Below are 27,745 nucleotides of genomic sequence, written 5' to 3'. Positions count from 1 at the left end.
GGTCACCCACTAAAATTCATAGTAGCTTTCAAATAACCCTGCTTATTTTACTTATACTTATATCATTATACACTTTATAGATTCACATGTCTAACAAGCTGATGTTAGCTTGTTCATTTGTCAAGCTAACTGCTGGGTAGCTAGCCTGCAGCTGGTTGCTGAACAGAGGCGTTTTCCTAAAACACAAATATGCCTTGTTATTGTGGGGAAAAGTGTTGCAGCAGGTGGGGGAGGGGCATCACGGCATCTGTGGACATTACTAGCTCCATTCTTAAAAAAATAGTTCCAACCCATCCAGAATTGTATTAAAAAATATGCCCATACATACCATCAAAGCAGGTGTGCACATTACTCAAGGAGACTATACTACAACTTTAAATTGATCGTATTACATATAAGTTTTTTATTACTTGAGTAGCGATCATTCTGGTCTTTACACCTGTTCTATTTTCATCAGGACCAAGGAGGAAGCTGTATTAGGTAGAAAAAAAATAAGTAATAATAATAATAACAAGAAAATAATGCAAGAAAAAATATAACGGCCTTATTTTCCCAACACATCGCTGTCCAGACAGACGGCAATATCTGTGTTGTTTTCTCAAAACAGATGACGCATGCAGGAGGCATGCACTTGAGCTTCTGTTAACGTTTGAAAAGTCTCGGCCAGAACAAACCCTGATCTTGTACTTACCACACGAGGAAAAGCCAATACATCTAAAACAGTGAGTTATTTGGGAGTTGTTGTGTTTTTGGGAGTCCTCATAGGTCCCTTAAGCTGCAACAATTGTCACTGTAATATTCACATTAACGTTAATATTTGTCAGATTACCACAAAAAAAAAATCTGACCAAGATGCGTCAAGAACGAATTGCAAGAAACCATTCATCTGGGCCACAAGAACAGAGTCATCTGTTTTTGTTCTTTCGCCCCAGAGAGAGAAAACACATTTCTCTGTTCTTGTAGAGTATAAGACCACAAGGAGAGGAAAGGGAAAGGGGTCTTCCAGAGAAACAACACACGGTAAACCAGATGGCAGGTCCTTACACATACTTTAAAACAAACAGCAAATTGATTTAAAAAGCTTATTTATGCACGATGAAAATATTTGACATGCCCTACACACAGATCCAGACCAACATTGTCTTTTGCCGTCTTTCTTCAACCGACTCAGCATCAGGATTTTTACAGCGGTGGCAGGAGACAAAGCTTTTTGTTAATTTTCAGAGACAGTAATCCACACATTCTCCGTTATTTTGTTCTGCTCTGAGCAGGTCAGACCTAAGACGAGACCGAGGTGCATTCAGTAGCTTAAACTAGCAGAATAAACCATTACTCTGAAGATCATTATTAGACATTTATTGGCGTGCAACTAAATAAAACAGTTTTTAATAACAGCTTCACAGTCTTAAATGATTGCATCTGGATTATTGGCTCCTCCTTGTCATAAAAGTGAGCTTCAGAAATGAAAGAAGATTCCGAAAGCATGCAAATGGCCAACATGCTATAATAGGAAAATAGAAAACAACCAGTGGAAACTCTTTGAATTTTAGAGCTTATTTTAACACGAGTCAAACCAGTTGTAAATCCCAGGTGTGATTCTGTCCCACGGCTGAAATGAAACCACGTGGCAGTGCAAAGCAGGATTTAAACACACTCATCTCTCCAAAATCAAACTGCATTATATTCCAAATCTGATTTCTCACTTCTCTGCATAACACACTGCAATATTTTAATCAGTTTTTTTTTTTGGGTTATTTCTGGAGGCCCAAAGGTCACCAACATTCAACTGAATTATATTGGGTTTAAAGCGATTGGACAAGTCTTTAATCGCTGACTTAGATAGAAAAAAAATCACTTCAGCTATTAAGAAACAGAAGCTATTGTTAATCCAGAACAATGTTTCATTGCCAGAAAGAAAAAAATGAGGTTGACGATGGGAGGGATTTAAAAGAGTCCTGGATGAAAAGGAATGGCTGGGTCTTTAGATGAAGCTTTCCTACTTGATGGACTTAAAACAAATCTAAAATATGAGACAAGTGTGAGATTACAAAAACTAGTGATTTTTAAAAAAGGATGTAAAGACATGACAGGAACTGACCAGAGAGACTACCAAGAGGCAAATCAGTTTTGACCCCAAACCAGCGGGCGTCTGCAAAAAGTTGATGAACAAAAAGAGAATTTGTGTTTCAGCCTGACAGTGACTCCAAGCATGCCTCTAAATCAAGAATAATAACTTAATGATTTTTTTTAAAGTTTTCAAACAGCTTAGTCAAAATCCACGATCAGATTTTTCTGAAATTTGTAAAGGTCACCTGAAAAGGGCTGTGGACCAAAGATGTCTCTCTCATTGATTTGGAAAATTTTGCAACACAGAGTGGACAAATATTTCTAAGTCAAAATAAGGCATACTGACAGACTCCAACCAAACACAACTAATTGCCGAAATTAAATCAAAAGGTGTTTCAACAAAGTATTAGTTTATAGGTGTGCACATTACTACAAACATGTTTTAGCCGGTATTTTATTTGTTCATAATCTTTCATTTTTCTTTCAGTTGAATTGTAAAAGGTAAATGTCACTCTACATCTGGAAAAAAAAAAAAGGCTCCCAAATGCTTTATCATGATCTGATCTGTTTTTTACATCGCAAAAACCTTAGGTATGTAACATAAGTCTTTGCTATTAAAACAAAAAAATTGTTTTCTTGAACAGCGCAATGAAACTGTGTCTGTGCCATACATCATCTGAAAATACCTTCTCTCTAACTCTTAAAACATCTGGATCCACATGTGTTCCTTAAGGTTAAGAAACTTATGAATGTAGGGCAATTTTTTTTAATTTTATTTTATTTAAAGTATGGTTGGCTAAACAATCTTTTTTTTGTTGTTGTTGTCGTGGTTTCTGTTATTTTTGTTTTGTTTTGTTTTTTTGTTTTTTTTTGAAAAATCAACTAGTAGCCAGGCAATTACAGGAGATAATTGCCTGGCTCTTTGAAGAGCTGTTCAAAAGGGTAGCTTGTTTTTTAAAAAGACAAGCTGGGGTAACTCATTTTATTAGATTGCCCTTGCTCTGGGAGGAACAACAGGAAAAGATTCAGATTATATTCATTAAAACTTCAACATCACACCTTTTGAATTATTTGACAGTTTCGGACTAGATTTTAATCTATGGCATTTGTAAGTGCTGATGGAAGCTATTTCTTGACCTGTACGTTAATTACTACATATTGTTTTTACCAGAGTAAAGTGCATCCAGATTCTGCTGTGTTGTCTTTGAACCAGCCTAATTATATTCATCTTTTTCATTAGCCAGCCACTCACCTCAAATGAAGCATGGCCCACTGTCTCTCTTCAGGGCTTGACCTACCGCCCCCTGTCCGTGTACGCAAGCTGCTTGTGCCTCTTAGAGGGGCACTAATGCGCTAGTTTATACACCTTCCCCTCAGAGGAGGGGGAGAAAACAGCCTAAGTCATTTTTGTGTCCTTGCTGTCCCTGAGCAGCAAATTATCCACAATGGGAAAAGCTGTTTTGTTTTAAAAGCTTTTTTTTTTTTTATCTCTCCTCATGATCTGACCATTTTTCCCTATCTGCTTTGTTTGGAGTCAACTCCCCTACAGAGGTTATCATTGTCCCTGCCAGCCTAAGACACCCAATGCAAACACAAAAATCTACCTATGACAACTCCACTTGACCCCACTTCTGTCAACCTGAAATTTTATACAATTTTACGAAATTTTGCCCAGAGCCTATATTTTAAACCTCACTCTGTTAAATAGCAATTCAGAATATTATAGAGATTAATGGTTTGTGAAACTCAGATTCCCCTCAACATTTCGGAAAGGTTGACACTCTGTGCTTGTTGTCTAGAATAAACTTTAAAAGGTCATATTCAATTTCATTTACATTCAATTCAAAAATACTTTATTAATCCCAAAGGGAAATTAACTATTGTTTTAACTCATGCTAGTCTGTCTAAGACGAAAACAAATTGTTTTCTTCTTAGACAGATCTCACATAGCGGTCTGTCATACAGAGTGTCTAAAGAAGCCTCCGACCGAACTACTGATAAATAAGAGCAATCGGGACAAATCACATCTGCAGAATTACAGGCCAATCTTCAACCTTCGATTTATCAGTAAAATTATTTAAAAAGCTGTGTTTCAACAGTTAAATGGCTTCCTTACAATGACCAACAGCTTTGATGTTTTTCAGTGCTCCCCACAGTACTGGCCTCGTCAAAGTGTTCAACGAAATCCATATGAATATAGACTGTGGAAGAACCACAGTTCTAGTTCTGTAGGACCTCAGCGCAGCATTAGACGCTGTTGACCATGATATATTATTAAAATGACCGGAGAGCTGGGGCGGACTCTCTGAAACAGCACTAGGTTAGTTATAATCCTAGCGAAAGAACAGGGATTTCTTTGTGTCAATAGGTAACTTCTCATCAGAGTGGACAAAAATCACATGTGGGGTACCCCAGGGTTCAATCCTAGGACCCCTTCTACCCAATATCGATATGCTCCCACTAGCTGAGATTATAGCAAGAAACAAGAGTAGTTACCATAACTACACAGTGGTACACAGCTCTACATTACGATGTCACCAGGTGACTCTGAACCCATCCATGCAGTGAACGGATGCTTAGAGCAAACCAACGCACGGATGTGCCAAAACGTTCTCCAGCTGAAGCTAGAGTCAGCAAACAGCTTCAGTTATTATATAAACTAGTGATTAGGCCTGAAATCTGGGTTTAGTGATGGACTCAGACCTGAACCTTCAAGGACACATAAAGACAGTCACAAAGTCAGCCTTCTATCACCTGAAGAACATTTCCAGGATTAAAGGACTGATGTCCCAACGAGAAACTAGAGAAACTCATCCACGCGTTTATCTTTAGCCGTATTGATTACTTCAACGGTGTCTTCACAGGTCTGCCCAGAAAGTCAGACAGCTGCAGCTGATCCAGATGGTGCTGCTTGCTGTCTCGCTAAACCCAGGAAGATGGAGCACCTCAGCCCGTAGCTCAGAGAATAGACTTTAACATACTTCTGTTAATTTATAAATCACTGAACGGCTTAGCACCAAAATACATTAAAGACCTATTGTTGCTGTACCAACAGACCACTCAGATCTTCTGGCTCCAGCCTACTCTGCATACCCAGAACCAGAACCCAAACATGGAGAATGCATTTAGCATTTAGCTCCTATGCAGTCCAAATCTGGAACAAACTTCCATAAAACTGCAAATCGGCCAAAACATTGAGTTCCTTTCAATCAAGACTGAAATCTCACCTGTTAAGAGTTGTTTTTGGCCCATAATAACGACAGCACTGACCAACATATTTGATGTGTATTGATGTTTTCACTTGATACAATTTAATGTTCGTTACTGGTCTTACAATCACTGACTGTCTAGATGTGGGTATGATGTTTTTTTTTATGTTTTCATGATGTAAAGCACTTTGAACCTCCTGCTGCTGAAATATGCTGTACAAATAAACTTGACTTGACGTCACTTGACAATCTGATGAAAAATATGCTCAGTGTTATCCAAAATGTTCTTCATTTTACGAAGAATCCTCATATATCTGCATTTTCGACAATAATTTTGTAGTGACAGTGAGCCTTGCAAAGATGTTCTATCCTTGGCATATTTCTTGTTTTATTGACTCAAACTAATATGGTTTATTTGAGAGTTTGCACCATATCATTTACAAAACATGCCTACAACATTGAAGATGTATAATTTTGTTTATTGCACAAAATAACAGAAAATTTGACTGTTCACCCCACCCCACTACAGTCAGTACTTTGTAGAGCCACCTTTTGCTGAAATTCTAACTAGAAGTTGCTTTTCAGTCTATAGACCCATTCCTCAAGGCAAAACTCCTCCAGCTACTGGTTATTGGGTGGATTTCGCTTGTGAATTAAAAATCCACGAACCTAACCACAGATTTTTCAGCTGGATTGAGGCTTTGGGTTATTGTCCTGCTGCAAGGTGAACCACGTCCGTCCTGTTGCTTCTTGAGAACCAATGAGTTATGCTCAAGAATATCCCCAGAATTTAGTGCCATCAACCTTTCCCTCAACTCAGGCCAGTTTTGCAGTCCCTGCTGCTGAAGAACATCCCCACAGCATTGTGCTGCCACCACCATGATTCAGTGTAAGGATTGTGTTCTTGGGGCGGTGGGATGTGTTGAGTCTGCACTGATGGCTGAATGTTCAATTTAAGTCTCATCTAACCTAAAAAAAACCTCTATCCATACATTTGGGGAGTCGCCCACATGCCTTTTGACAAAGTCAAAACATGTTTGTTTTTTTAACACTATGTACAAGCTTTTTCCTAGCCACTCTTCCATAAAGCCCAACACTACGTAGTGTACGGCTTATTGCCGTCATATTGGCAGATCCTGCAGTCTCTGCTGTGGAGCTCTGCAACTCCTTCTGGGTTACCTTTGGTCTCTCTGCTGCCCCTCTGACTAATGCCCTCTTTGTCTAGTCTCTGAGTTTATTATTAATTTAAATAGTCAATGATTTGGATTTTTTTTTTACCCCACCCTGACTTGTACTTCTCAACAACTGTGCCTGACTTGTTTGGTCTTGATGGAGTGATGCCTCTACCTCAGTGATGCTGCAGCCTCTGGGGCATTTCAAGAAAAGGTGCCTTTATACTGACAGATCATGTGACACTTAGATTGGATCAGGTTGCACCAGAACTTTTTAAGGGCTTCATAGCAAGTAGATACATATGTACATGCTATTTTTAAAATTATTATTCTTTTTAATGTTTTCTCATTTCACTTCACCAACTATTTATGCAGGTCCATCGCATAAAATTAGATCTAAAGACACTTAAATTGCTGGTTATAATGTAACAAAATAAGCAAGAAGCCAAGGGGGGTGAATACTTTTGCAAGTCAATGCATCTCATGCAACAGCAGACCTATTCTGAATTTGACAATGTTTGCAATTGTCTCACAAAGAATGAATAAAATTCTTGCGGAGTCACAGAATCTTTGAATACAATTACTTTATTTATGCAATTACATTAAATCATGGAGGGGATTTAAAGTGATATAACAGTTTTAAAACTTCTTCAAATCCTGACCGAACACAGTGTCATCTCACTGAATTGATGAAGCATGAGATGAGGCGCATTCATTTTCCAACCTCTGTTCCGTGGTCGTAATACAGCACAAAAACATCACACAAACATTTCCCAGGACTTTGTCCTCTGGAAGGCTTTCCTAAACACCAGGCATAGAAAAACACTCATCTTCCTGGCCCTGACACCAGGAGGACAGCTGATAACAACAATGCACCGGTCCATGTCTTTATTTGGGGTTGGAGCGCTGGAGTCCTCGCTCCGAGCTACATGTCACACACAGCTTAAGTGCTTAGAGCCCGTTTGACTCATCCCTGTTCTGTAAATACGGAGGTAATGTGTTGGTTTGTGAGTGTGTATTTACACTCCCAGGTCACAGGGTTGTGTTTTATATTTTAAATGGCCAGACCACTGTTGCCCCATTTACAAGAAATAGATGAGGACTGATGAGAGTCACTGCAAGAGTTCCTGCCCATAAATAAAATGTGGGATATTTGTGCCAGATTTCAAAAGTTCATCACAGCCACCCGTTCAAAACAACACCTAAACTGTTTACCCAAGAGGTCCTCTGGTGTCCAGAAATGTCTACACAAGTTTATTTAGCCAGGCTTACAAAAGCTAAGCTAACATTAAAACTTGGATTACCATTTGGGGAAATGTTGATGTTTGCTTGCAGAGACTTTTGAACAGATAACAGCTACAATATTCAAAATATGTTCAAGCACAAAGACAAATTATCTTAAATGCACAAAAAAGCAACTGGATTTTACATTTAACCTGAATGCTGGATTTATGCTGGGTAGTTTTAGCCAAATTGTGAAAAAGAATCATATAAAATGTTGTGTTTGCTTTGAATAAATGGATCCGAAGTAGATTCATCATCCCTTGCAGATCACCGTTTTTAACTAATCACACTTTACTGAATTTCATCCATGAGATGAATTAAGAAATTCATCTTAACATGCCTCTGCGTATTCTCTTATCCGAGTCGTGGCAATAGCAAACTGGCATAAATCGGAAGTAACCGGACTTTTGCTCCGTTTTTCTGAAAATGTTTTAATGCCTATCCAGATGTTTTAGACATTTCTGTTGGCTCCCACTTCAGCAACCTGCAGTTGGAGCGCTGCTGTTTTTAAGCACATGGAGGCCTATCCATGTCAGGAGTTTCTGAGAAACTCAAGAAAATGTTCTCAAAATACAACATGCCAATAAATGTCAAACCTAATAATACGCTCTCAGTCAAAAACTGGTTCATCCCAAAGACAGAACACCCAAACCACCGCTGACCTGCGCTGTGTATGAGGTCCAATGCAGCAAAAAACTGCACCGACTCCTACATTGGAGAAATAACATCTATATGGAAAATTCTCACTATGTTGTGTTTTAGGTGCGTTTGTCCTCCAGAGATGAATGATCAACCTTTTCAAAGAGTTGATGACAGCTGACAGTGAGTCAGGCATGGTTTGGAGTTAAAGTAATATTGGGTATTGTGGTTATGTTTAAAGATCAGTAATGATTCAATCCCTCCACCCCTGGCTGTATTCTATGTGCTACTTTTCTCAACAGAAATGTGGCACAAAAAAGAGCCAGATACAAAATTAATAAGCTCTAAGGGATTTAACAGTGTAGAAATAAGCAGATCAACCTAAATTACATTTGTAGCCCCTGTAAAAATCTAAGTACTCAAGATCAAGGTTCAGCCTTAACTATAGTTTCTCGTTTTAAATGTAACAGCTGATGTACTCATGTTTATGTCCCATTTGGTATGTTTGTTTACATGTAAGACCAGAAAGTCCAGAAGCAGTGAACAGACTTCATGAAAAGCGTTGTTTTTCTTCAGGATAAGCTAGACTGATAATATTTTAATAGTGTTGAATAACTACTAGGAATTTCTACCCAAAGAATCATCAGAGTCAGAGTTTGTTTGCTCAATTAAACTAAAAACAAAATGTTTGTGACCAAAATGCATAATAATTTAGGAGGGATTTAGGGATATGTGTGGATTGAAATTGGGGTGCTGGTAATTTTGCCTCATCACACCGTCTTACATTTGCATCCTTCAATGTTCAAGTAGCTACATGGGTATAAAATGGTGGAAATTGAAAATAGAAGGGTACAAAATGGCAATGTGTGGATACAAATAGAGGTCTGAAGGGATTGGCCTGAAGCAACTGAATAGGTTTTTTTGCTGGTTATAAGCACTGGAGGGTGCAGTGATATATAAGCATTGCTGCTATTTTCGTTTTGTTGTAGGACAGCATCTCGACTGATAGCTTGGAGGAAAGTTTTGTCTAATGTTTTCACCTACTTGTGAGCAACCAGCTGCTCCAGCTGGACCGATGAAGGTGAGCCATCAAGGTGAATATGATGTCATAGGGGGAACCCAGGAAGAATCCAGGCGGCTGGAGGAAACGAGAGAAACTCAAGAAGAGTTCCAGCTTCTCTAAGGCACTCAGGGACACGAGAGATTACGCTCCAAACTGTTGTCAGGGGGGTTTTCAGGCTAGAAATCCTGCCGTGTGAACCAGCCTACCCGTCCCACCTGACCAAAATTTGATTTGAATTGATTTTATCTCCCTCCAAAATATATATTTTTTTAAGTTTTAGTCATAGTTCACATCACTGCAAATTAGGTTTCATGCGGTTTTCATCCAGGTTGATGAATATTCTGAATTATGACTGCGCCTTCTGATGTCGCTTCGCATCGTTGCGCCATGGAAATACACAGCATGTTCGGCAAGTTTCTAGGAAGAAAAGCAGCATGCACTCTGTTAATAAGTGATGCTGCTCATATAACCAGCTCTCCGCGTCTGTGATAACAAATCAGCGAGTCCTGCCATAAACTGAAGTTAAACAGTAAAAATGACAAACACCAGGGCTCTTCAGGATTACTGAAGACACATTAGTCTACTTCTGCTAATGGTTTCCTTTTATTGAAATGGGGTCATCTTTAAGTTCTAATTTTTCATTCAAGACATTATCCAGACAATTCCTGTTGTAAGGTTATCGCTAAAGGTTTTGTGTACATTTCCGTACTTTGTGGGGAAATGGCAGGGGAGTTTGTGCGCAGGCTGAGCTGCAGCTGCGTTTTTTTTTTTTTTTTTTTTTAAATCTTTTCCCTGATTCTGGAAGGTCTCTATATGACACGATGCTAAAACGGCAAGACCGCCTCTTGTATAGGAGTTTAGTTCTGCATTACAGGATCAAAACTGGGATGGAAAATAAGTGGCGAGGACATGTAATTAAAAAAGGTTTGGGCCTTTCTGAGTTTTACATTTCTGATCACTTTATTGTAATGAATACAACTTAATATACTGAATTTGGAGTTATTTGTTGAATTAAACAAGGTGCAGTTGTGGCTAGAAATGTGTATACGCTCATTTGCATGAATGTTACTGTAATTGTGTGTGCGTGCGCTTTTAGTGACTTATATAAAGCATTCTTTAAGGATGGAATTAAAATAAAACTTAGCTTGGTGACCAAGTTAAAAGGTATTGTAGTTTTTCTCTTATTCAAGAGAAAAAAGGGGTTTCTTCAACGAGCTGTAGACGCTGATGGCTGCAGGCAGGAAGGATCTCCTGTAGAGGTCTGTCTTACTGCGGCTCTGGAGAAGCCTCTGACTGAAGACACTCTGTGGTTGAACGACAGCCTGATGAAGAGGAGGGTTAGGGTTATCCATAATGTTCTTCATTTCATGAAGAATTCTTCTTTGTAAAATAATCTCCAGAGGTTTTGGAGAGGTTCCTATGTTAAATGAGGTGTGAGAAGAAGCATGCAGGCTCCTTTTCCTCCTCATTCTCTACTCGCTGCACTATTCGGACATTACTCATTAGAGCGACTGCTGACGCACTTCCACTTTGGGTGAAGAGTCCTTCCCAAAAGACATTCTTGGGTACTTATACTCCTCCACCTCTTCTCCCAGTATGGTAATAGTGTTGGACTTATTCCTGTTTCTCTTTTTTTTCTCCCCTACATTTTATCCACACAGTCTCCAAATTACACTCACATGCAGACCTTTTCACTAAAACGGAATATTATTGAAAAGTTAATTTTAATAACGCAATTCACCTTGTGAAATACATAAGGATTTATTACATAGACTGATGTTTTCACGCCATGTGTGAATTTTGGATTCTTTTCCACATAAAGCTAATGAAAAAAAATGGCATTCAAGATTAGACTATTATATCAGGCCAATAAATAAATAATACATGAATGAGGGATTAATGAAAGTTATGTTTAATACCTACTCAAGAGGTTATTTTCAAAGGGCCCTTTAAATCTGAAAAACAAACCTGTTTGGAACACCAATTCTAATTTATTGAATAGGAATGTATGCCAAACAACATTTGGTAAAATGATTCTCAGAAAGTTGTACCTTGACCACTCACTCTATAACTTTCTCTAAGCTTCTGGCATAAATCTAGATTGATATGGGCTCATTCTTCTTATCAGAGATGGTAGAGTTCTTTTAAACCACTTGCTTTTCTAGGGAATAGACCTAGCTTTTGAGCAAAGGTCACACATTTTTAATGGGTTGAGGTCGGGTCCGTTCCAGAAACTTTATTTTATTGTGCTTTGTCTATTTTTAAACTAACTTTGATGTGTTCTTGGGATCATCGTGCTTTTATTCCCCCAGTTGACAAGCTGTTGATCTGTAATGAAGTTAAAGAATTTGAAGGTACACCTTCTTTATTATCCCACACATAATATCCTAGTGCCTCTGGTAACAAAAGCGGCCCTCAGCTTTAAATTTGCCACCGCGATCCTTAAAATACATGTGGCGTTTCTATGTGGTCAGCCGCAAACTTCAGGTAGAAGGTGTCAGTTTGGGGTGTGAAGTGGTTTCTTTCTTGGCTGACAGCTTCCAAGTCAACATTGAAGGTGAGGTAAAACTAGCTTCATTGCAAAAAGGTATGAAGGCAGTCCTTGAATTTCTCAATATTGCTAATATTGGTATGGAATTACACATATGTCTGTCCAGATAGGTTGGAAAAAAAAAAGAATTAGGCTCTTATAGAGTGTCAGAGTTTTCGCTGTAAAAATGCCATAACTTGGTTATTACATCAGCAACAGGATGTCGTCACTTCATTTGTATATTAGTAGTATTGTGCCGTGGGGGGTCGTCATTTGTGGCCGAAATGTGAGTAGAAACATTCAGAAGGCCAAGCACCTGCTTCCAGCTTATGCCCCCCTGATGCCTCTCTGGAGATTTTGATCCGAACCGCGCAGCCAGCGTTCTGTCGCTCCCTGGTGGCCACTGGTGGGAACTACACCCCCGGGCAGACGGTGAAGGAACACGGTGCTCGGAACATACCGCCTCCTGTTGCTGCGCCTCACTGTGGGATCCGCAGTCGACCTTTCAGGCTACACACATGAACGCAGAGAGCTCGTCGGCGCGTCTCCTGGCTATGCGCGACCGGGAGGACGGTCCGCGGAGTTCACCAGCACGGCGCCTCCTGCTCTGAGTCCGGAGCTGGTGGAGAGACAACCCCGGGGCTCCTCTTCCGCAGGAGTGGGGGCGGAAATTTTTCTTTTTCTTTTCTTTTTTTTTTTTTTTTTTTGACCAAACTTGCCGGAGAAGCCGCCGAAGGAGGGAAGAGGCGGTCTTGTTTCGTCGCTCGCTTCTGAGAAAGTGTGAAACAAGTGCGAAGAGAGGAAGAGAAGCAACAGATGTTCTTGGCGAGCATGCAGCCGGCGGAGGAATGAAGGCGGCAGCGAGGCACCGGCGGCCCTTCCAGCGGTTCTGCTGCTGTGGAGTCGGGCTGGTCGCCGTCATTTGGCTCGCGCAGGTCATCCAGGCTCCAGGTGGGACCTTAATTAGGACGCACAGCTGCGTCGATTCCGCTCAACTTCAGCATGCAACTCTTATTATAACACTATTTCACCTCAGAAATGGAGGAAAATATACTACCGCGCTCTGAATAGTTTTAAAAAAACAAAATATTGAGCAACGCCCGGAGAACATGTTGGGCTTTAATAATAATAATATCCATAAAAATTGTATTACTTCGTTGCATCTTAAACATCTTTACTTTTATTTTATTTTTATTACAATATGAATGCAAGTCGAACTGCTCTATGCTGTTATGTGGCTATAATGAATAAATCATCCCTGCTATAGGACAGGCACATCTCAGAGGTAAGTCACTATCTCCTTTTGAAGACGTCCTCAAATTATTGTACCCCGTGCTGTGTTCAGGTGGCTTATGCTGTTAGGGAATCCTCTTTTATTCCCACACTGCTTCAATTTATAACCTTCAAATAAAGCTGAGCTTGCGAGATAGTTTAGATCTAATTCTCTGGTGCTCGCCCTGTTGTAGGATATATTCCTACGTTTTTTCCCTAATATGACCGCAGCCCATCTCTCAGTCTCTCTTTTCCTCTGTCTGTCTGTCTGTTTGTCTGTCTGTCTGTGCTTCTTGGGATGATTGACTGTGTTCACCCTGCAGGGAGGTGACAGATTGTTGATCATACAAAGCGGGCACAAACTGTGGCATGTGTAAATCCAATCACTAGGGGTGTAGGCTGGGCATTATCTTTAGCTCAGAGGACAAGCTGACTATGACTAGGCACGCTAGAGGCAACCCCCCCTTGAACAAACTGTTTTTATCCTTAAAATACCCACAATGGACTTTAATAACAAGAGGTAGTCTAATATCTGATAAACTGGTCTGATAAATATAGCCCCCGGAGATGTACACTTTACACAGAGTTTTCAATTTCTGAAAATGGAATTCAGATAAACAACTTTACTAATAACTACCATTACTGGTAAAATCGTATACCCGTATTTCAGGCAGTGGCGGCTCTAGACCAAATTTAACAGGGGCCCTAGGTTGGGGCAGTGTTTTTTTTATAGGCGCACAGAACAAACGAACGAAACAATGAAACAATATTTTAACAGTTTAGTAATATTAAGCTCTGGAACTGCAGATTTCAGGCCCCTGATCTAGCAGATGAAAACTGTAAACCCAGCTCAATACGACTGAAGCTAAATGTCAAACGGCTTAATTTTTTTAATCCTTGTTAGAGTAAAACTGTATAGGTAAAAAATAAAATTGGTCAAAGTGACCAATCAGTTATGGTTTTTAAGTTTTTAAGGGTATTTGATGTTATGTCTTTAGTACAGGGGCCATAACTCCTGTCTCGAACCGCCCCTGATTTCAGGTACATGTTGTTATCATCTATACTCAATATTGTAGTTTTATTGTGCATTACCTTTATTAGAGTGATGGGTGGCACTCCTTTTTGTCCCATGTGCCTCGACTATACTTGTTTTCACGATTGGGAAAAATATCTGAACAAGCAAGTTTGTCTTTCCATTAACCCAGGAGAAAGGTGTAGGCGTATGCTTAAGACGTATCATTAAATCAGGCTTCTAGTGGCAGAGGAAGAAACGTTTCCCCAGAGCTGAGCCACCACCGTGCTTCGCTGTAGACAGTTTGCTCTATTTTTTCCCCTCTTAAGACATACGACTGACTCAGAAAATTTAAGTTTGGATTTATTGCTTCGCAGAAAGTGCTTCCCAAAATCTCCATGGCTTGTTTATATAGTTATGAGCATAGCTGAAAGGTGACTTCTGTTATGCTTTTGGGTCAGAAGGGGTGTATGTCTTGAGGTTCAGGCATTGAACTTGTCTTCTCTGAACGTTTTGGACAATTCCCGTTTGGACAGTATTTCTAATATGCAATCAAACGGTGTTATGTGTCAAGCATACCCGATGCAGTCAGAGAAGCATTTGATTGGTTGCATCAGGTATCTGAGATCACACCAGATTTGCAAGGTGTGCTCTTGTCCCTTTAACTGCCTGATCAACCATTTGGTTGACCAAGTTTTGAGTCACTAAATTTTAAAGAAGGGAGTGTCTAACCAAACTCAAACTGATCAAGCCATCTCTACCATTTGGTGGAAGTACGTAATGCTCAAATGATCATCCAGATGTCACTGGGACTATGCATGTTAGGTTCATCTTTCCCTCCTACAACCAGGAACTCAAAAACAAGAAAATCAAGCATTGCGTCATGACTGTTTTTGGGTAAACCTTAAAAAGGTTTGAATATGTTTTTAACATATATTGATAATAAAGGTCTTACCAAACAGAATTATGACCATTCATGCAAGATAAGAACTCAAAACATGTTTGATTTATTTAAAGCATGCTTGACCAAACGGTTGATTTGTCAGGGATTGGTAAGGATGGCAAATTCAGGCTAAGGTAATAAAATGTATAATTTTCTAAATAGTCAACTCACTCAGATCATCTAGTTTCTCTAAAGGACTGATCAAGTGCTAGTGCATCATGAAAATGCTAAAAGAGGATTTTCCTGTTCCTTACTTCCGTTGGTTTATAAGTTGATCTAAGTTACTATAGGCCTAATAAAAAATCATTTAGGACTACATGGGCCCTCAGATGCTGCTGACATGACCTGTAGAAGATGTAGGCTCCATCCTTACACCTCCATTGGGTAAGGACTCTAGCCAAGGCGGAAGTGCATCAGCAATAACCATGACAAGTGCTGTCTGAATAGTGTGGTAAGGAAGAAAGTTGGAGAAGGAGCCTATATGGTCAGGAACAGGAGCTAGGAGCAGGAGTTAGGAACTCTGATTATATATATTAGGATGGAGCCCAAGACTAAGTCCAGGAGATGGTATATCCCCCTATTTGGACACATCCTTCAACTGTGAGTGGCTTGAATTTGAATAAAATCTTTATAACATTAGCTTTATTTAACTGTTAAAACCGTCATTGTGTATTTTCTTATTTTTAAACGCCTGTGCAATGATTAAATGTTGACACCAAACCTATTTTGCAGTGGGGTTAGGAAGGATTTTAGAAACCACTGAGTCAGGGATGGGCAAAGAAAGACAAAACGAATCCATCCAACCGACCAAATATATGATTGCGACATTGAAACTTTGAAATTGTGATGATAATTGCAATCCGTTATGGTGCAAATGTTGCTGAAAGGTAGATCAAAAACAGAAACAAACTGCTCGCAGCTTTCTGCTCTTAAACTGTCAAAATGCTCAGCGGCTGTTAAGGTGTTGTGCTCTACTTTATGGTTCATGGTTTATATCTTTATTTGTGTTGTCTATGAGCTAAATATTAAAGATTTTCAACAGAAATAGGTTGTAGATCCCATTGAAACCGTGTATCGTTTTTAGTCGAATTAATAAAACGACAGATATTTGATCAGATACGATGGCAGAATTAAAAGCAAAGACCCACATCTATTGTGCAAAAAACAAGAGAGATGTGTTGGTTCCGCGTAATGTGGCAGAGATGCCCCTAAAGGCATCACCCCACCCCCTCACTCTCCTCCAGCTCGTCATCTCGTCGTCGCCTTTGCTGATGTGGTCACACACTGTCACACACACACACACACACACCCTCAGCAGATGCTTCAGCACCATTTTCCTCCTCGCTTCCCGTGTGGAGTGTGCAGATTCGAATCGTTGAACTTTTCCTTTCCTGCGTGGAGTGTGTCACGATTCACATTTGGGCTTCGTCCCGCTTTCTGCTGCGTGCCATCCCCTCGCGGAAGAGTGTCCCGTTGAATGAGCCGCGTCATTAATATTTATGCTTCACCTTTAAATTATGAGTGTGCCATCAACCTGAAGAGGTTCTCTTGAACACAGACCAAAGCTGCTCGGCTAAAACCTTTGGGGAGCGCTTTGGCTAAGGTAGTGGTCTGCTGATTGTAATGGTGACAGGCAGCACAATGCTGGAAAATATTCGACATGCTGCTGCGTCCGCAATAACACAGCTTTACTTGCCATTTATGGCTATCCACGTCTAAGCCTTTTTTCTTTTTACAATCAGGAGCTCCGATTGTCATAGTTAACAGTACATAAATGCTACAGTAGATTTGGATGCTTAAAAGCCTTTAAGGTAGACAAGGCTGCAGAGACAAAAAGGTAGAAATGTTTAACGTTAACTGAACGAGCCACTAAGCCCAATAAAAAAAAAACTTTATGTAACGCCGTTTGAAAGAATAAGGGTTATCTACATTTTCTTCCTCAAACCACCTGGGCATACAACCCGACTACAGATTAGAGATTGAAGATTAGAAAGCTTGCTCTTTGTCTCAAGATTCAGTACAGTATGTTCAATCTTCAAGATGAAGATTACTTGTTATGTAATGCAATTCTAACCAGAAATATAATCAACCTGATAGTTTATATACAGTTTAGTAGAAAAGTGTTTGTTCCCCTTAAACTTGTTCACGTTTTGTGACGTTGCAATCCCAAGCTTCAGGGTATTTTGTTTTAATGAGTAAAACAAGGTAGCATGATCACGAAGTGGAAGAGAAAAGATACATGATTTTAATTTTGAGTCAGAGCTCTTTACTCTAGCGCCTCTAAATAAAATAAATCACAACCGACTGCCTTCTGAAGTTGTCCGATTAGCAAATAGAGTCCCCGAGTGTGCAATATTATCCAGCTTTCTGTGAAGGCCTCAGGGGTCTGTTGGAGGATGTGAGAGACCAAATGGCATCCTCAAGACCAAGGAACACCGCTGACATGTCTGGTAGAAAGATATGGAGCAGTTTGCTGCAGGGTTAAATTATAAAACAATATTTCAAACAAGTAGATACCAATGGAAAAAAAGATGTATTAATGCTCTCAAGGAGCTTTGTGGCCCTTGTTGGACTCTTGAGGAGCTGCACAGATCCACAGCTTGGGTAGGAGAGTCTGTTAATAGAAAACCTGCACAGATCTGGCCTTAAACACTGCAAAAACAGAACTTAAAATAAGTAAAATGTTCTTAAAATGAGTATGTTTGTCCTTGATTTGAGCAGGTAAATAAGATTATCTGCCAATAGAATAAGATTTTTGCACTTAAAATAGGAACAATTCATCTCCATCATCTTATTTCAAGTGCAGGATGTCTAATTATCTTATTTTAGGGGTCAAAATACTCATTCCATTGGCAAATAATCTTATTTACCTGCTCAAATCAAGGATAAATACACTAACTTTAAGAACATTTTACTTATTTTTAGATCCGTTTTTGCAGTGAAGGTATAGTGGACGATATTCTTTTGGCTTCGAGTTCCAGTGGGCTCCTCTTATGCATTGATTGTCCCACATGCCAATCAATGTGACATGCTCACATAATGCCACTGTGCATGCCCGTTCCTTCCTAGTTGCCTCTTGCTGTGCATTCTAGTGCTTATATATCCAAGGAATTTTGGTTTCGCTCAATCATTGTAGCTCCACTGCTCTTAACCATTTTCTAAAGTTTGAAAATGGCCGAGAGTCACAAGAAGCAAAACTGTCTGACAGGTTTATGAGAAGAAGAGGAAGGCCTCAGAAGAAAGAAACAAGACCAGATTGTATCTGGGAGACTTTTCCACACGATCCCCCTGAGGAGCGGAAGAGCAAGGTAGGATGGTCTTGCACATGCGTAGTTATTCATAAAGGGACTTCTTACCTACATTTCCGGAAAAATCGTCCACTGAACCTTTATTGTAAGACTGGCAAGAGGGAAGCAGAAGAGAGCTTGGGCTATATTTATATTAGTTTAGTTAGTTTAAATCAAATAATATTCATGTGATAGGTTGGTCTAGTCAAAGCCCAGATCTAAATTCAATTAGGACTTGAGATTTGCTGTTCACAAATGCTCTCCACTGAGCATTTGACTAAACTTGGGCAAATTTGTATTGACGTTTGGGCAAAAATGTCTTTGCAGCTGTAATTGTACTGAAAGGTGGTGTTTCAAAGTATTGACTTATAAGGCCTGGATACTAATGCATGTCACACTTTTCAAACTAAAAGTAAAAAATGTTGAGCCATATATCTTTTCCTTCCACTTCAAAGTCATGCATCGCATCTTGAGTTGGTCTTCTACAGAAAATCTCAATAAATGACTGAAAATTAGAAAACCTTGAAGCAGTATGATGAAAATGAATTATCTTCTGCATCATATTTTAGAGCTTACTTTAGTTTCTTCTTGAAGAAATCTCTTATACAGTGCTGAACTTTTCAGGGAATATCCGTTTTACTTGTATATATTATTCATAGAGCTTGTCACATAATTTTTCTCTCAGCTGTGGAGGCAAGTATTAAATAAGTCTCAGTCTAAGTTGAATATGGTACATATTTAGTGTTTATAACCCCTTAAAAATAGAACATCATGAGCAGGGAAAGTATTTAAACCTGGCAGAACACATGGTTTAAATGCTTTTTGAATCAAAATGTTTTTATTCAGATTAGTGTGCCACATTGCTGACTTTACATATAGGAAGCAGTCAGATGAGATGAATCCTTTTACATTTATTATATTGACAAATGTCCTTGTTTAGTTCTTTGCTATCTACCTGTGAGGCCATAAATATGTCCACAAAACCTTTAATAGCTTTGTATAATAACCATCTGGAATATATCCGTTCCCTTATGTTCAGTTCTGCTCTTTTGTTGGAAACTTAGTGTCCTGGTTGGTCTGTAAAATATCCAGAAGGTTAAACAGGTAGTAAATTTTTTTGAAGACACGTTTGAATCACAGGGCAACTTACTAAATATGGTCTGTTACTGTACAAGTTGTATAACTCAGTCATGATGTTTTGATCATTACAATTATAAAAAACAGATTTTGTAATGACTGTTCTGAAATAAGGCATGATCTTACTAGTTTAAAACATTTTTCTTCAAGTAAAAAAGAAAAAAGAGCCATCATCTCCTACCCTAATATATATAATCACACCAGCTCAATGCATGATGATTATGTGAAGAATTGCTGGTTGGGTTATTACCATTGTCATTTTTTCTCATCCAATATTAAACTTTTTTTCCTAACATTGTGTCAACTTGAAAATCCACCACCCATCTTTGATTTAAACACAAAGAGAGACAAAATCATGTTGATCCAGTGCCGTAACCATGGGAATTAGGGCCATGCTGCTAACGCATGGTGCCGTCTTACAAATTAGATGTTGCAACACGTTGTGCCGACCATACAGTGAAAAGCAAAAATAAACAGTCATCTCCTTTTCAGTACTGCTGCTGACAACCAGGATGTTAGTGTGACATGAAGATTTTTGGCACTTTGTTTTTAGAAATGTGTAATGAAAATATCTTTAGCTTATGCAGACAGAACAACCAAATCAGTGAGATAAATTGACTAATCTTGATGGTAGGGTTGGACGACATGCACTTTTTATTATCGATAGGCTTTCCCTATAAAGATCCTTCAGCTGCAATATAAGCATCTTCCTAAATAGGCTTGTGGTGTTGCATAATCGCTGCACGCAATTCAGGATGTTTTTGTTTGAAATGTTACTTTGATCAAAATCATTGATCAAAGTAGTCTCTTTATGATTGTTGTATTGCATTTACGGTTATTGCAACGATGAATGGGATTGGATGTGTTGTGCTGCTTGGCTCAACTTCTACACTGAAAAGTGGTCGTCTGGGGGGGAAAAAAACAAATCTGTATATATATTTTTTTCTCCTAAGGAGGAAACACAGTTACAGGCCTATTTGAATGTGAAATTAAACGTTTGTTTAAATCAACATGATGTTGGTGTAAAGCTCTTGGGAGATGCAGTGGTAGCCGTCTGAAAGTAGAGCTCAGAGAACCGGACTGAAACGCAGAGGTTCCCATAAAGTAATGTCTACAGAGTCAAGTTTCAAATGTAACCATGCCTACCAGCATTACAGATGTCAGAGTTAGGGGTATTTACTACAATGGAGTCTAGCCTTTCCTTGTGAGGGCAGTGAACCTGTTTGGGGTTTGTCTACAGGAAGCTGGTCTGTCAGGTCAACGCATGCTGACAACATTAAACACTGTTTCTGTTCTAGACGGTGGAAAACTAATGTTCCCTTCATCTTAGATAAAGATGACAGATTTAGACATTAATATTTCTAAGCACCACTTCTGTAACAGTCTAGAGATGTTTCATTGTGCACAATAAAGCACACTTTCCCTTTTTTAAACCTGTTCCAGTTTACTGTTCTGTTAGTGGTTTAAAGAGTAAAATTAAATTAAATTAAGTGGGTTAAATTCAGGACGTGCTCTAATCGAACAGATTTATAGCATTTCTGACTTTACTGCATCACACAAAACAAGTTATTCCACGGTACCTTATTAATCTGGCAAAATTATCACTGGAATTATTGCAGCTGTGTTATAATAAGATGTTCTTTGATGTTGGGATTTCTCCACCTACAGTCTTTAAGCACCTTTTGATAACAGGATTAGGTTATTTCCATACAAACTCTACTAATCTGATGTTATCTCGGGTTGTTCTGGGACCTCTCTCCTATATTTACATTTTAGGATCTGAGTGCTATCTACACCAATAATCACTGCAACAATACTTTTTACACTTGTACGTGTCAAAGCTCATTGTCAAAGTGAAGACAGTAATTTAAAGTGCCTCGTATTTAAAACCTTTAAACTTTTTCACTTTTTGTCACGTTACAACCACAAGGTGGATTCTTAGGGATCTTATATTGTTACTATGTAATTTATAAAGTGGAAGGAAAATGATTCATAGTTTTTATTCAGTTCTTTCACAAATACAAGTCTAAAAAGCGGGTGTGCATTTGTATTCTGTTAATTTGAGTCAATGATTTATATCTATCTGTAAGGGTATGTTTGACACACTAGAGAGTGAACTTTTGTCTGTTTTTTGTAAAACATCGACCGGGTACATTGTTTTTCAAGGCTTGCCAGGATTTCTCAATTGGATCTAGGGTTGTACTTTGACAGGGCTAGCTTAATGCACCAGCATGAGTTTGATCTAAACCATTAGCTCTGGCTGAATGTGAAGGCTCATTGTCATGGGGGAAGGTTAAGCTCTCATACTCAAGTCTTCTGGAGCCTCTTAGAGATTTTTCTACAGAACTGTATACATTTAAATACACTGCTCACAGAAATTAAAAGAACACTTTGAAAACACATAAAATCTCTGTTGGAAACCAAATCATGCTGGGTATCCATACTGATATGGAATGGGTAATGTGTTAGGAACAAAAGGATGTCACTGAAAATTATCAACCCACAGAAGGCTTCAAATTTATAGACCTTAGTCAAAAATGCGAGGTCTAAAAACATTAAATGTAATAAAAGAAAAAAGTCTGGACTCGACCTGCAAAACCATTTCTGTTTTTAGGGTTGTCTTATTATTGCCCCTTTAGTGAAGCTGATGTGAATTTAATTAACAATTGTTGTTAATTTCCTTAAAAACTGGTGACAAAGGTAAGCAACACCCTCTACTGCTAAACTGACCAGATCAATATTCCTGAAGTCTATCCATCTCCTCATCAACCGTCAAATGCTGAAGGAAACCATCCCAACAGGATAATGCTGCCACCACCATGTTTCACAATGGAAACAGGTTGTTCAGGGTGAAGTGCAGTGTTAGTTTTCTGCCGCACTGTCAGGGGCCAAGCAGTAAAGCATAAAGAACACAGATGTTTAATCAAGGAGAGTAGCTCGGGATAGGATGCTCATTGTCTGCTAAATCTGAAGCATTTCCCATAGTTGCCTGATGAGGTGGTCTCCAAAGTGCTGGTCCTGGCTTTATCATATCCTCCTGAAGGCTTTGCTCCAACATTTTATGAGGGGAACCACTTTGGAGGCAGAAACATTTTCCTCAGCAGACAGCTCAACAGCGACGTCATAAAATGGAGACAGCAAAGAAAGGCACCCTCCAACAATGTTGAACTCGTCTGAGGTTAACAAAGAGATGTCAGTTTTTGGGCCAGCTGCACCTTACCTATACATAAAGAAACAGTGAAAATACAGCTCTTGATAAGTAAATCTAATGAATCTTAAGAATATAAGATTTACCTTATGGTAGTAGGAGAAATCAAGTCAAATATTGCCAGATAGGTGAAATCCTCCTCTTCCTAGCTGGCTACATCCTCCATCATCGCCTCACTCTCTTCAATCTCCAAGCTCCTCCTCTCACCTAAACTTTACAAACTGTCCCCAAACGAAATGAAAAGTCGATCCAAGCTCTACTATGAAAGCTATCAACATTATATCCAAAATCTTAGCCACAATTCTTCAAATGAAGCAAACCCTTAAATGAAGCAAGCCCCGGTGTGCGCTTTCTGGAAACGCCTCCTCCATTACTGGACACGCGCCTCGAAGCCTCGACTCATATCGTAGCATCCCTAATTTTGACCTTGCAGTATTGATATGTGTGCACGGCTTATAAACATTGGACAGTGTGATAAAAAAATAAACTAATGTAGTAAACAAAAGAAAACATAATGGATGAGAAGACATATTTGAAGGATTGACTGCAAAGCAGACTAAAGTGAAGCGAGCTAGTAGCATGGTGTGGATCTTACCACGTGTGGCTTGCCATCTCATACACACACACACACACACACACACACACACGCGTAGTGCTATGTATATGAAGCCAAAAGTTCAACTTGCTGTCATATGACCACAGCACTTCACCACATCTTCATTCTTCTACATGAACTTTTGGCAAACATTAATCTCCTTTGGAGCTTGCCTTTAATATTTTTCATAATTTACTGTAATTTACTGCAATTTACTGTGATTTTTCAAGCTGTATGCAAACAAAATTTCATTCTGTACGCACTCTGTGCATACAAAATGACAAATAAATTTGTCTAAGTATAAGTCATAAAAATAGTTGTCCGTTCAACAGGTTCTCCCACCTGAGCTGTGGATCCCTGCAGCTCCTAGTTATCATGCTTTTCCTGATAAATGTTCTCCTGCTGCACAAGATGTCCAACACTCGGGATATCGGGTTATGACCTAACCTCATTTTAAATTCTCCACAACTCTCTCCCTGATCTGTCTGCTGTCTTCTACGGTTTTCCCGATGCTGTTTGTTCACTAATGTTCTCTAAAGCCTCTTTTACACCGGCTCCATTTGGCCCGCTTGTACTCAGCTCCACCTGCTTTGCGAGCATTTCGATGACAGTTTTTTTCCTACCGGGCTGACTTTTTTCATCCCTCCTTAGAAGGTGGTACAACCGGTACAGGTAGTACAACTGAGTAGGGCTGAAATGTGACATGAACAGACTGCTGTTCAATGATTGGCCACAGAGCAGGGAGAAACAAGAAGGTTTTGTCTGAGGGAAAACAAACTAAAGAGCAAGAACATTAATATTTAGGACCACCATGAACAAAGTGGGCCAAACCAAAGTATATTTTTACAATTTACAATGCACGAACCACTACTAAAGGAAACAAAAGAAAAGAAACGGACAATTCAGCTTTCAGCACACGGAAGCACTGTATTTAACCTAAATCAGATCCACAGATTTACCAAGGCTTTCTTTCATTTTGCACACACTGGAAGCTGTTAAGTTTTGTCTCTAAACAGTGCTTGGTTCAAACAGTTGTTCAGAATTGCTAATTGAACCGCTGTGTACTGTAGGAGGGGGAAGGCGGAGAGGAGCTGCCCAATTGGACAGTTCCTCTCTGCATCTAACCCAAAGAACAGTCTGCCAAGTCAACGTAGTGCGAATATCCAATATCCAACCTGTAAAAATAATTTCACTGCAATCAGAAGTGTGCGGTGTTGCACTTTAAAGTCCTTATCATCGTTCTTGCCATGGCTGAGACAAGAAGCTCCTCATAAAGCCCTAAATTGTATCTCCATGAGGCAAACTTTAGAGCAGATGTATGATTATGTATAATGATTTATTTACTTTTTAAAAATTCTTTAATGTTTCTCGCTGATTTCTTTAAAGTTTCAAAGTCACACAGTAATGCTTAATAGCAGCAGTGCACACAACACTGACGGCTGGAGGTAGGGCTGAAGCCCAGGAGGCGTTCACCACCGCCGGGCTATACCGTGTCTGTGGAAAACCAACATCGGTAGAATAGAGCAGAGCCCAACCAAGCAGAGCAGTGCAGGCGGAGTAGAGTAAAGCCGGTGTAAAAGGGTCTTAACAGACCTCTGCAGCCTTCACAGCACAGCTGGATTTATACTGAGATTAAATTACAAACAGATGGATTGTATTTACTATGAGGGCAGTTAATTGCACTGGAGTTTATTAGTCCAGGGCTATCAGAGCAAAGGCAGAGAATAAAAATGGCGCTACACTTTTCAGATTTGAATCTGTCAAAATCATTGAAGACTGTGAATCACTTTTCTTCAACTTCCCATTTATTAGCTCTTTTTTTATCGATCAATCACATAAAAACTCGACACCGTACATTAAAGATTGTGGTTAAGGGTCATAAATCCGAGGCACTATTGGTGCAGTTGTAAAATCTGTCTTCAATTCAGTATTTATTTTTTTTATTCAGACAGATTCTCTATTTCTATTGGTGTTTTTATTTGCTAATTAGAAGAAGAAATAAGGCATGGCAGTAAACAACTCATCACAAAATGAAAATGACTTTACCCCTGTAGTTCAACGGACCCTTGAGGGTAACTCTGTTTGGCCTCACCGGCACAATAAAACTTACAGCCATGGCTGTGAGGGCCTTTAAAGGAGTGTAATAAAACAGACTCTTCCAGATATTTCCCTTGAAACCTTTGCTTTCTTATAAATGATGCCTGCGTCTAATAATCATTTACCATAAAGGAAAATCTGACTGTATGTTCCCAATGGGACATCTTTAAATAGCTTCTTCTCTAAGCCAGTTACTCAGAAAGCCAGCAGCTTTACTGTATTTGGAGCCAGAACATGTTTTTCTTTTTTTTTTTGGAGTGGGGACAAACGTATGGAGTAGCTCATCCACTATTGATCCCAAAGAGTCCGTTACTCTCTCCAGTGATTTCAGCTTGTTCTAAAAATTAGCATCTAAAACAGGAAACCGAATAAACATGACGTCCTCCGCTCACCGTATTATTACCAGACAAGATGTTCTTCTAGGTGACTCGTCCCCGTTAGAAGTGGGGAAAATGCTGCAGAGCCATCTGTGGCAGGAACCCATTTGAATTTCATTTCACACGAGTCGAGCTCCTCTTGATGCCTCGACATGAAAGCCCTCGGGTCTCTTCTCGGCCACGACCGCTGGCCCCCGTGAAATGGGCTCATTGAGCTGTGAGGTACAAAGAGACACTACAGCGCCTGGCAATCACCAAATGCGTCCGATGCAGACACAGACAAGCTGCTTTATATTAACAATGCACCGTGTGGTGGAGAGTATAATAAATATCACTCTTATCTTCATGACCTTGGTGGAACAGATCCCAATGGGTGGTGAATACGGATGTCTGTGTTTTTTATACCATAATTGGGATGGTGAGGCAGATCTATCTGAGGGGAGTTTCCTGGCTTATGCCTCCCAAAAGACCGTAGTAACTGAAACCCACACATGGAGATGAACTACTGAGGAGTGAAATGCAGAGGACAAAGAAAAGGAAAGAAAACACAGATTGTAGTGCTGAGTGTCCATCATTATAGAGGATATGCTGCTATCTCTCTCATTCTGGAATACAAGATAGGGAATAACTCTAATCTAAGTGTTTAAATTTGTGGCTAACCCTGGTAAAGTAAAGTTTCAAAGTCAAACAAAGGAGTCAGTTAAAAAATAATAATTATAACAAATTTGTCAAACATAAATGTGAATGAAGCTGTCGCTGCATTGTTTGGAGGTGGGATAAAGGTGATTCTGTGAATTCCAAACTAGACTTGCATTATTTTGTCATTTATTGTTTGAACAGGAGATGAAAATGATTGCGGCAACAACTAGTTTACTTTTCAGACCTCATTGGGATTGCCGCTTTCACTGTCAGAACTATGTTTTCACCTTTAGCTCCTTGATGGCATCAATAAATGCTGTGTTGAAACGATTTAAGGTTATCGCTCCACACTGAATGTAAGCATGTGTTTGGCTTTGCCCTAGAATGACCGCTCCTGTTCTTTTATAGAGACAAAGTCCTCCGGGCCTCAGCCAGGCGTGAACGGTGAGCTGCTGCGATGGACACGCAGGTTGATGGAGGAGAAGTTAGACAACCAGACCTCGGATGAGCCCCGAGCAGGTGAGTCACTCTTTTCACCTGGAGAGACGTCGAAAACCTCCCGACTGAATGCTCCACTGTCTTACCATGCTGGAAATGGAGACACGGGCATTTGTTAGATGTGATTTTATTCAGATGATAACCAAACAGATGTTTGTGTTTTTATACAGCTAAGTTGTAAAGTCAAGATGTTTTCCTTTTGGTCAAATTGTTCATTGTGTATCAGGCAGAAAGAATCACAATCACGAGAATTTTGGTCAACATTGAAATCACTGTTGATTGCTCAAAAAGAGAAACACCAAAAGGTGATTTTTTTTCCCCCAATTAATGTTATTCTGAGTATATATTTCTGAATTTCAGTTTTATATTTTTCCAATATTTATTTTCCCACAACTATCCAACTAAGCAGGTGATAGAAGGTCATTTGAAAAAAGCTTGGGCACCTCATTAAATAACTGGTTCACACATCGATGTCTAAACTTGTTTTTATTTGCCTTTAAAAAACAGGATTTAATTGCATCTAACCAACAAAAAAACACTTTCTTTTGATGAATGATATCAACAAAAAAAGGTTTTCTAACTGGGGAAAAAGTTAGTACACCCTACCTCCTAATTGCTAGCATTACATCCTTTAGTAGAAATAACTTCAGTGAGACGTTTCTTATAGGCGTCTACCAGTTTCTTAAATTGGTCTGGGGGAAGTTTTCCTGACTTCT

At 39.4% G+C, this 27,745-nt stretch overlaps 1 protein-coding gene across 1 annotated transcript in view; it reads left to right on the top strand.

Annotated features, from left to right (window-relative positions):
* The first annotated feature begins 12,472 nt into the window (after positions 1-12,472).
* LOC105924068 (sodium/potassium/calcium exchanger 3-like) overlaps positions 12,473-27,745 on the top strand; it is a 30,818-nt gene continuing 15,545 nt past the window's right edge. Inside the window, exons 1-2 of the mRNA XM_036134158.1 lie at positions 12,473-12,915; positions 26,940-27,050. Of these exons, the coding sequence (XP_035990051.1) occupies positions 12,813-12,915; positions 26,940-27,050 (214 nt within the window). The 5' untranslated portion in view covers positions 12,473-12,812. The remainder of the gene's footprint in view (positions 12,916-26,939; positions 27,051-27,745) is intronic.

The sequence above is a fragment of the Fundulus heteroclitus genome, unplaced genomic scaffold (genome assembly GCF_011125445.2).
Source record: "Fundulus heteroclitus isolate FHET01 unplaced genomic scaffold, MU-UCD_Fhet_4.1 scaffold_753, whole genome shotgun sequence".
In the NCBI taxonomy this organism is placed as follows: Eukaryota; Metazoa; Chordata; class Actinopteri; order Cyprinodontiformes; family Fundulidae; genus Fundulus; species Fundulus heteroclitus.
Note: the sequence above shows the minus strand (reverse complement) of the source record. Positions and strands in the feature narration are given on the sequence as shown.